This window comes from Corvus brachyrhynchos, unplaced genomic scaffold (assembly GCF_000691975.1).
Source record: "Corvus brachyrhynchos isolate BGI_N302 unplaced genomic scaffold, ASM69197v1 scaffold66, whole genome shotgun sequence".
Taxonomy (NCBI): domain Eukaryota; kingdom Metazoa; phylum Chordata; class Aves; order Passeriformes; family Corvidae; genus Corvus; species Corvus brachyrhynchos.
Window position 1 is genome coordinate 1,684,479 of NW_008238440.1, and position 11,497 is coordinate 1,695,975.

The 11,497-nt window shown below is 40.3% G+C and overlaps 1 protein-coding gene across 1 annotated transcript in view; it reads right to left on the minus strand.

The window, feature by feature from the left end:
• CDH8 (cadherin 8) overlaps positions 1 to 11,497 on the minus strand; it is a 135,880-nt gene that overhangs the window by 94,778 nt on the left and 29,605 nt on the right. The window contains exon 3 of the mRNA XM_008635485.2: positions 1,265 to 1,559. Within this exon, the coding sequence (XP_008633707.2) occupies positions 1,265 to 1,559 (295 nt within the window). The remainder of the gene's footprint in view (positions 1 to 1,264; positions 1,560 to 11,497) is intronic.

The window sequence follows — 11,497 nt, forward strand, 5'->3', positions numbered from 1 at the left end:
ATCAAGATATGAAAATCTGCTGGAGAAGAGTTGATTTAAAAAAGCGAAGCCTCAGGTATGGCCATGTAGTCAGTGCATCACACCTGTATCTGACAATGACTCGGTGTAACTCACTGTGCTGTGAGCCAGAGGATGGTTCTGGCTCCTCACATTCCTCCTCTTTTTAGCTAAATAAGAGTGGTGTTTTTGAAACTTTGTGATAGGACGCTGCTTTATTTCACAAAGTGCCTTGGCACTCCTTCAATTACCTTGCTTTGACAGATGTAGACAAATCTCTGAAAAGCACATTATCCTCAACCTAACACTAAAATGCTTTAGAATTTCTTTTGCATTTCATGGCTAGATTTTGATGCTTTTGCTTATAATGAATTCTTCTATTGCCCTGAAATGGATTCCCTTGGTTTGGTGGGTTTGCTTCCCTTTGGCTTCAGTGACAGTGGAAGGTGAGCTGCACTCAGTGTGTGCCATGGGGAGTGAGGCCCTGGGTGTGTCAATATCTGCCTCTGAGAGGACATTCACTTGCACACACAAACCAAGGGACAAACTATGCAGAAAAGATTCTAATATATTAATCCATGAGGAAACAGATTCATGCTAATCTGACAAAATGAATAAATATAAGTAAAATATATTAAGAAGATTATGTTCTTCTCCTTTCTCTTTTCTGCTTTCACACAGTTAATTTCCCTTTTCACCATCTTTTTCCACAGCTTTCTCTGCTTTTCCCTTCCATCATCCATGCAAATCCTGTGGCTAATTACTTAAGTCCACTCTAGAGCCTAACCATCAATTCCCAGACACAGCATCTTTCATTTCAATGTTTTTGCCTGATTACAATTGCACTTTGAGGAAAAGAAACAAGTATGTATCAATGCCCTGCAAGTGTAGGAAAACACACAAACAGATAATTAAACATCAACAAAGTATCAATAGGATTAGAGCATCATGCTGGGACAAATCTTGATAAATCCTTCTCAATAACAATACTCTAACTGCAGTGTCAGAAGGGAAATATAAATTTAGCCCATTAAAGTGTTGTTGGACAAAGAAAGACACATTAATACAGCTGTTAGTCATTTTCTTACTGCTGAGGGACTCGACTATTGTGCTGCAGATGAAAGCTTCGGCCAAGAAAAGATTTGAAAATATGCAAATGAATGCTAACAACATAATAAACACCTTATTATTCATCACCAACTCAACAGCCTCCTGGCATGGCCAAAGCTGCGAGCAGTCAGAGTCTGGGATGCTCAGACATACGTACCTACAACAGACATTTCGGGCACCGTGGCGTGGTAGGGGCCCTCTACAAACTCCGGGGCGTTGTCATTGATGTCCTGAACCTTGATGATGAATTCTGAGGGGGGCTCCAGGGGCTGGTTCGTGTCCCTGTCCACTGCCTGGGCTGTGAGGGTGTACTCAGCCTTCTCCTCCCGGTCCAGCCTTTTCATGGCATGGATGTCCCCAGTCTTGTCATTGATCACAAAGATGGTTCCAGCTCCATCTCCCGACAGAATATACTTGATTTTGCTGCTGCCAGGGTCCAGGTCTGTGTGCAACTAAAAGGGGGGGGGGGAGAAAAAAAAGTGCATTTTAGAGACAAAAAATGTACACACAGAATTTTGGGGTTTTTTTGCTTTGGTCTAACTACACATTTTCTCAAGTTGCTCCTTTGTACTTCAATCCCAGCACCGGTGATCCATAGCTCAGCTTGAATACACATGGAGAGCAGGGATTTATGCACACTAATCAAAAATGAATGCAATCACAGGCATAATTAGACTTTCTATTTAAAAAGCAGCTGTTATATATATTTTAAATCTCCATTCTAAAATGTAAATGCTTTCAGAACCATTATCAGCCAAAATGAACAAGTACAAAATGTCCTTAACCTATTAGATCAAAGGGTGAGGGAAGGGTTAACAATAACATATGTTTAAATCTAACTTCCTATTTTTTGTTATTACTTTCAGCTTATTTCCAGGTGATTGGAAATGGTTGAACACTGGCATCTATGGAATCTTGTTACAGACAGCAGTCACAGAAATTCAGAACTCTATCATAACTCAGATCTTCGCAGAACTTAAAAGGTTCTAAGATCTTTATTCTAAAAGTATGTGCCCTGGAAGAAGGATCCTTGCACACATCTTCTCATTCTCTTCTAAGTCCCATCAGAATAAAAAGAAAAAAAAAAATGTATTTAATTTGTATTTAGCTCTTCAAGAAACAAGACAGGATTATAATAATATGAAGCAGTATAAGAAGGAGAGGTTTTTTATTTTGATTTTTTTATTAATTAAAACTGCAGACAAAGGACTTTCATTGATTTTTTGCAGGCTCAGAGCCAAATACTGAATATCAGATTATCTCCAATATTTTTTAAGTTGTGAAGGTGAGAGTGTGAATTGGTTGGACCATATGTATCACTGTCAACACATTCAAAATTACAGGATAAGAACTTGAATACACAGTAATAGTAGTTTAAGTTCTGTTTACTATTAGGTCTAACACACTCAATATGATCAATAAGAAGTGAATAACGTTCTTAAAAATGTAACTTGCATGTGTTATTATTTATCTCTGCCTCACGAAAGATAGTCTGAAGGAAATGTGTACAACTTGCTTAGGCTGCAACGTGAGTTACAACCAATACTGGAAGACTTTTTCCTGTTTGCTCATTTTGTGCAGACAGCTCAACAGAAGTTGTTGCTGGTTATGCATTTTACTCTTCAATTGATAGCAGGGGTTGCCAGGGCCAGGCAGCAGCATCATTTAATATAAGAGCTTGCATTAGGATATTAAAATAGGTGTGGAAAAAAGCCTTGTAACGCCAGCTACAGCCAAACCACAGGGAGATTCTGATGTCACAAGTGGCTCTGCAGGTTCTTCTGTCCATAATTGGTCACAAGCAGTTCTATCTACAACCCATCTGTTGAGGCATTCAGCTGTTCAAGAGCTCAGGAAACCCAAACCTCGGTGTTTTGCAGTGAGAACAGTGGACAGCAGCAGCCAGGGCTGATTTCCCTGTTGATGTGGTTTGTTACAGATACAAAATCCTGGCCACCAGTGCATTCCCTGCTCTGCAATAATGGCAGAACTCCCACGAACCACACGAGGTGTAAACTCATCCTCTGTGTTTTGCTGGGCAGCATTTTATTACACCACCATTGTTTTAACAACTTTTTCAGAGCACTTCAGCTGTGAATATGTATGACTCAATCCAGTTCCCTCTTCCTACCCAGCCCACAGGAACGTACACAGAGATGTCAAGTGACAGCTGAGTCCCTTTTCCAAAAGTTCAATCTGGTTTTCTTTTTGCACCTGCCATCAGCTCCTGCTTGAGAACAATCAGCCTCGTTTACTCAGCTGCTGCCCTCTCCTCTTGGTTGGTATCACAGTTTTGCCTGCTCAGAAAGTTAACACAACTCTTTTTTGCCTTTAAGATTATTGTCCTTACAACCCTTATTTTCAGGGCCCCAGAGCCTGTAAAGATCAATCCAGAATCTGTTTGTGTTTTAAACAGATTGTTTATGATTTAAGCATCTGTTTGTTCCCTGAATAAAATCTATATGGCATTAAGATTGCATATGAAGCTTTTGGCAGCATGTTCAGAGCTGAGTGGCAGTGATGTAATATCACAGCATTGTCTGGACACCCACAGCTCAGCAAAGGAACTGGGAACATCTCAGCTCACCCAGCTACACAACAAAAAGCTAGAATCTGATTTTTTAAGAATAAACCAGATATCCCACACAGACATTTGAGAAGGCTCAAAGATTCTCCAAGTTGCTATCTGCTAATAAGTAGGAGAGGCTGTCTGTATAATCTCAGGTTTTACCCATAATATCCAACAGCAGATACGGTTCATAAATCAGTTCTGGTAGATATTAATGCAGAGCTATAAAACCTCTGCAGTTCTAGTGAGACACCAACAGTTAAAATGATAAAAATGTCTATGATTGCCATTAATCGTTCCCTCTAAGAAGTTAAATTCCATTCTATCAATAGCAAGAATTGCTATATGCTATTCAAATATTGTTATTTGACACACTATAAAATGAAGGGCTAAACATTAAACAAAATAGAAGAGCTAGGAGTATTTTATAATATTAAAGGTGAAAATAAGTCTGATGAGTGGAAGATCAGTTTTTTAACCAAACATTTATAGTGACAAAAATTAGTTTGTTGTTGTTGTTGTTCTTTAATAAAAAAGAAGACATAAATGTGGCATTTACTACAATCAATGGGGAGCACCCGGACTGACTTAAATAATTAAAATTTTTTTTCTAGGTTTTGAAGTCCTTACACTCTAATATCAAAATATTATAAGAAATGACCTATGGAAGAGCCACTTCTTCAAAATCATTTTATTGTTTAGATTTAAGATTAAGTCATCATCACCTACGACAAAGTTATATCACAGTCTGAAGTTTTAAGTCAGACAGCACAGCATTTTTCCCAAGTAATATTTCCTCTCTTCTACCAGACGTGAATGATAATTTACTGCAAGAGTCAAGCTTCAGCAAGCAGTGTTCGTGTGAAGGGTAAAGATCATTAAACACGTAATTATATAGGATCTAGGTGAATGATAGAAGGGCATAATGACTATGAGAAATGAATAGTGCTTTCTGCTCAAAAAGCCTCACAAATGTAGATATGAAACTGCTTTCCATGTCTGCAACTTTATTTGTTACACCTATGCTTGAAAGCTGACCTCTTCTTTCTCACAGCAACATCCAGATGCAACAGGAATTTCTGTTTAAAACAGAAAATGTCTGTACCTGCCCCAATGTCCCACTGCTAGAGAGCACCCCAAAAGAAACAGACAAGCACATTTACTGGAGGACCTCATCATGTTCAGAGAGAGGCAAAATCACTTCCATTATGTGAGATTCAGTTCATTAGACTTCAAAGGAAGTGAAATCTTCTTCCTCCATCACTGCCCTGCCTATAAATTCAAACACCTCTCTCCCTTAAAGCAGCAGATACAAGTCCATCACCCAGTTCATGCCTGGATTTATGGTGACAGGAGGGATTTTGGACCATCTCCTATTTTTAATGGCGATGCAGACGCCCTGTATTAATACCTTACTAATGGCTCCCACATAGCCTCAGCACAGATCATTTTTTTCCTAAAAATTAACTTCATTCCAAATGAACCCTCAGACTAGAGCAATTTCTAGTCTTTATTAATTCCTTTGCTATTCTGATAATGCAGATGGTAATCGATGAAGCCAGGATTCACAAGAACAGCACACACAGGGTGCTGCCGCAAAATCAACAGTATTTTCACTAATAACCAATGCACATCTAAAAGTACTGCCAACACACTATCCAAGGGTATAACATACGTTTATAACCTCCCATGTATATATATTGCAAACATGTATAATTTAAATCCATGCCAGAGAAACTGCAGAGATGAAACTTATTCCAAGAGCCTCTATATTCTGCAGATGCAAAGGTGCTATTCTGCAGTAAAACTCCAGCAGTGTGGGGCTGTTATTAAATTTTCCTATTCCATAACTCTTTGTTCAGCATATTTTAAACAAGGTTTTCTTAGCAACTACTTGGCTCCAAACTACATTTGCAGCCAGGATTTAATGTATGGACAAAGGCTGGGAGCGAGGTTGGTGAAGCTCCTTTGCAATTCTGAGCAGATTTACAAGTGTCCTCTGCAGATGGCAGCTGTCTCACCTGCTCTCACTCAGCTACCTGGCAAACCCATGGCAGGCAAAACAACAGGTTGCTCAGCACAAAGAGCTCCATGTGTTCACTATCAGTAAAGTGCATAATGCACTTGGGGCTGGGCCATGCCCAGATGAGCAGAAAGCTGTTGGTTTTCTTCTGAGGGAGGATTGGGCACTTCCAGCCCTCTCTGGGGTGTGGGGCTGATGCACAGCTTTATACAGACCAGCCCATAATAGATCCATCATCAATGAGAGGATTTGTAATCCCCACTCCCTTGTATCAGTAAAAAAGCATAAATATAGAGATAATTCACACTGGGGGGCGGGGAGGAATCTACATATTATGAAAATGCTCCTGGACATTTTTAATTAAGGCAAGAGAAGGCGGCATTATGCAGTCAAGTTTTTATTTGAGTTTGTTAGAAAGTAATTAATTCATCCTCATGTAATTACAAGAGAATTACCCCGTACTTGTTTCAAGGGAAAAGGATCATCTGCCCTTAAAACTTCATTTTAAAATTTGCATCATCCTTCTCCATCCTAACTCTGAAATCTTTTCTTTTAAGGGTGCCTTGCTGATTTTCACCTGATATTACACAGACACAAGCACAACACACCAGCACTGTCCTAATGCTTCAGGTTCTTCTTCTATTTTTTACCTTTGCCTTGTAATAAAATTCCTCATTTATGAGGCAGACCCCATTTAATGGACTTTGAGATGGAATTTTCAGCTTTTTATGACTCTTTTCTGAAACTGCTGGGTTCTAAGAAGCTCTCACTCATTCTGTGAAAGTATGGAAGGGTTTTAGTGACTTTTACAATCATTTTATATATATATCAATGCTTTCAAAAACTGTAATGCACCTTACTCTTCAGGTGTTTCTTTCTGTATGTGGCTTTGCAGGGGTATTTTTTTCCTAAAAATATGAACCTCTTTAGGAGTTACAGAATGGTTTTTTGTGTATTGTTGATGTGCTCTAACACATCATGGACAATGAGCATGTTTATTGTTGACCCACGGTTTAAAGAGTCATTCCTAATTAAACTATTATAAATAGATTTGATTCACTTGCACACAACACAGAATTAATAAAGTGAATTTAATTTCAATTTAATAGAATCTTTCATTTTCTCCATGGATAGTCTGATCCCATCTTTAGTAATGGGAATTATAATTGCACAATGGGGAAGAGGAGAATCAAATATTCTGCATTATTATTCAGGGTCATGACAAAATGGGGCACTGAGTTGATGCTCTTGACATGATGTCAGTCCTTGGAACACTTTCAGAAGGGAAACAGACATGTCCATGGATGACAAAGGTTCTGCTTAAGATCCAAGAATCATGTAAGTTGAAGCCTCTGGAGTAAGTGTCAAAAAACATTACTGCTCACACTTCTCAGCTGCAGTTTCATAACCAGATTCAAAGGGAATTAAAGAAATAACATCCCTAACAATTTCATTTAAGAGTGTAATCTCTGCTTTTGTCTGCCTCAGTTTCCTACCATGTCATTTGAGTATCTTTGATTCCAGATGGCTTCTTTTTATGTTTCTGTTTATTCTTTGCTACTGTTTTTTTTATTCTATTTGATTTCCTAATTTTGTCTCTGTTTATGTTCATGCTGCAACTGTGCACACACAGCTTTTCATTGCTTACCTTTTGGTATCATTCCACAGTACACTGGAGTGAACTGCTGTTTGAAAACTGCAGACAAGCCTGGCTTCTAACAGTCAGGTTATTTTAATCCACTGATTATGACCAGCTGATGCAAGGAAAGAGCTTAGGAACCTGCCCGAATCTTGATCTAGATCCTTCCTGGTCACAGTGCCATTGGCCCTTTTTTATCATGTATTGCCTTCCTCACCAGGCTGAATGAACAATCTTTAATTTAATCTATTTTTGTTTAATGTCTTGGGAGAAGAAAATATAGCTATACTTGTTTTTACAGATGGGAGGAACAGAGGGAGAGATAAACCCACATTCAGTCTCACAAAGATTCATATTAGGAAAAAACATCCAGACCGTGGGACTACTCAAGCCATTCTTAGACAGCTCTATGAATTTATCTCCAGTTAATCTCAATATGAATTTGTAATTAGAATTTTTACATATTTCTTGTTGTGTTCCCCCTGCCAGGGGAACTTCCTGAGAAGGAGGAAACCACATCCCCAAAGCCTTCCCCAACTCCAGAACCCCACCTACATCCCCAGTGGTTGTGATGGGAACAAGGACGAGGTGCTTTGTTTCCACCCAAACTCCGCTCTCAGGTTAATTTTTCCTGCACATATTTCTTACATACCTTGCTGCTTCTGAGTCCTTATGTTAAGCCAGATGATAGCTAAAGCTTTTCGCTTTCCTAGCTCTGGCCTTGGCCCTTTCCATTTGGGAATACCATCTGTCTTCCCTTCTGTCCTGAGAACACCACCACCGCACCTGACCCGCGTCCCACCGCAGCTTGGCCTGACGCCTCCGTCCCTTGCTTTCCTCAGCTCTTTAACGCCCAAGCGTCCTGTGTCAAGTGGCCTCAGATGGCTGGCACCTTTTTGTAGCTGGCTCTCTGCCCAGCTGGGAGTTCATGCAACTATTTCTGAACCCAGACTGCTGTTCCTTTCCCCTGTTCCAGCAGACACCGCTCCTGGAAGCAGCTCTGGATTTTTTTAACCCAACTGTTCCTGACACTTGGAAGCATGAGATGAAGTTGTGTCACACTGCCAAAGAGGAATCCTTTCCCATCTCATTCGCTTCCCTATTATTTCATCTACAGCGCACAGTGGCTCTCCACAGGAGATCTGAGAGCTGGGCATAGAGAGCCTCAAAAATTGCATGCAGCTTTAGTCTTGTAAAACAAGCTTTAGTCTTGTTTAATCTCTTTTGTGTCTTTATGGGGGGAAAAAAGTATCTGTCATCTCCCACTGTTTGGGGTCAAGCTCTTACATTAACAATTCCAGTGCTTCAGGCATTATAATTAACAGTGCCTCTTCCTGCACTTGTCACTCTCTTCCCAACTCAGTGAAAGAGAAGCAAAGCCATTTACTCCCTCCTCCAGCTTGTCAGTCTTGGACACAAACTATGCTCTTGTTTTTGCTACCTGTAAGGCTTGTGAAGCCTCCAGGAATGACTTCAGAGGGCTCTTCCCTTTGGGCTGTCAACTTCACTGCCTGCAGAGGCTGACTTGATGCTCCATCCTCAATATAGACAAAATATGAGGATGGCTGTTAAAAACCATGAGCTATATGAATCCCCATTGCACAGGCTAACCAGAAGTTCAGCAGTTCCTGTATCCCAAATCCTACTCTGTTGTTCATTTAATCATCATCACCTTATTCACCATGCCCTGAGCTTTTCTGCTGTGTTGTTTGAGCTGTATTTTAACTTTTCTCCTTCAAAGCTTATTAGAACTTGCCAGGCTTCATTCTCAGGCCAAGAGTTCATTGCAGTTGAGCACTAAGACCTCTTCGTGCTGTTGAAATGATTACCTCAAGTGAATGTCAAAGCCATATCCCAGAATACATAGTCTTTGGATTGCAGAAGAGGAATAAAAAAAGTTAATCACTGCATAGGCACAGCAGTAATTTGAAGGCTGCTTACAAAATCTGCCAAACTAGACAAGCTAGAGCCTAGATCAGCCAGGCACAGAAAAGTACAATAGGCCAGAGTAGTCAAAGGGGAGAAGATATTTCTATTTATTTAAGCATATTTAAGTTGTCATGATTTTAAAATCCTTCAAGGCCCTGCTTTCACCAGCCTGGCTTCTTTTCATGTTTTGCTCAAAATGATTGGGAGGGTCCCAGAGATAATATATTTAACCTGTCTTGCTTTTTAATAAAAGAATTTCAAATCCATGCAGGATGCCTTCTGCTAATAATATTTAATAAAACCAGCCTGAAAGCAATAAAATACCTTTTTATTTTTTTAAGGTAATTTTTCAAACTTAAGATTACTGCTTAGCATCCTTCAATGTCTGAACATAAGGAAGTAAGTACTGTCTAAAACCACATAATGTGTAAAGCTGGCAGTGCAAATAGAAAGCTTTTCTCTAGCAATTGGCTGTCAAACACAGCTACAGTGCAGAAATATAAACATCAGCTCTGCAGCCAGCTCGAGCTAAAATTGAGAGCTGTTGAGAAGGTAACAGTGAAATAAAGAGAGCTGAAAAATTAAATTGTGGGTACTTACATATTGCTTCTCTTATAAACTATCTGCTTACAGGTGACAACATGACTGATTTCTAGTGCACTTACACTAACCTGTGAACTGTGCACAGGGGTGCAGTAGCAGTTTTTTCTTACTTGAAATATCTTTCAAATTACTTAGAATGTGAAAATAAACACAACTCGGAAAGGCTACAAAACAAACTCCTTATGAGATGTCAAACAAACCAGAACCCGTTCTTCAGAGCTGCTCTGTTTGCAATTACACAGCAACATCAGAGTGTCATACATCAGAATAAATAGATGTAACATGAGGATAATTTGATTATTTTTCCCTCTTTTCTTGCAGTTAGATGTTTATTAGGGATAACTCATGCAGAATTGTAAGTTATTCAGAGGAACCTGGTTGAAACTAGTTATTATCATTTCATGCAGTTTCACAAGGAGTTATTTGCCTCATCACTTCTGTGGTTTTCAAAGCTTCCTAATGTAATTTCCCATGCATTTCCACTAAGTCATGCATTCCTGTGAATTTCTTACAAACTCACTCGCAAAGGTTATGTCTCTCATAATGCGATCAATTTGCAATACCATTAAATTTGAAATATTCTTTAAACCACCAGAGATAGATCATAGCTTCTGCCTTTGTTAATGCTTTTCTGGAAGAATTGAATGGGGAGAGGATGCATAAACCATTACACATCCACAGTATTAAATATGCAGAAATAAACCCCTGTGCCTGCTCCAGCAGGGTTTAATACCTACTGATGTATTACCTCTGATTCTCCAGCAACTTATATTGAGTCCTGCAGTCCCCTGCCCAGGACATTTGGAGACTCAAGTCTCAGGGACAATTACCACTTTTTTCTAGCACATCAGATAACCTGATCTGCTTCAAAGGAAGCAAAAACAGCAGTGCTATGATTATAAGTGTAGGCACCATTTGGAGTATTTATGTTACCTGCTATAAGCACCTGACCTACCTGTGATTCCAAACATCCAAAATTTGGGGTCAACATCCCATCAAAAAAGCAGCTCTGGCTCAGCATGGATACAGCCAACTTGTATACAAATCAGTATCCCAGTAGTTGACAGTGTGTAACATATGTCAATCTCAAACCAGCCAGAATCCATGTAGACTTAGCAATGATTTAGTCTAGACCTTTATCCAAATTGTCTGAGCTCATGGAAAGACTCCTGTGGGAGGCTGCGGGAGACATCTGTACTAATTTAATGATGGCTGAATCACTGTCAGTTTGCTCTACCCACACAAGCTGGGGAGAGCTCGTAGCACTCCGTGAGCACAGAACAGCCAAAACCCCAGATGGCCCTGTCCCCATTCAGCTGTTCCCTGCCTTGCCCTGAAGTTCCTCTCAGGAAGGACAGGTGAGCAGCTGTCCTGCACTCCTTTCTGCTGGGGGTGGAAGGAGAGGATACTCACTATGGCAAAGACAGGAGGCAAAGAATCCCAGAATGGTCTGGGTTGGAAGGGACCTTAAAGCCCATCCAGTGCCACCCCTGCCATGGGCAGGGACACCTTCCACTGTCCCAGGCTGCTCCAAGCCCCAATGGCCAACCTGGCCTTGGACACTGCCAGGGATCCAGGGGCAGCCCCAGCTGCTCTGGGCACCCCGTGCCAGGGCCCGCCCACCCTG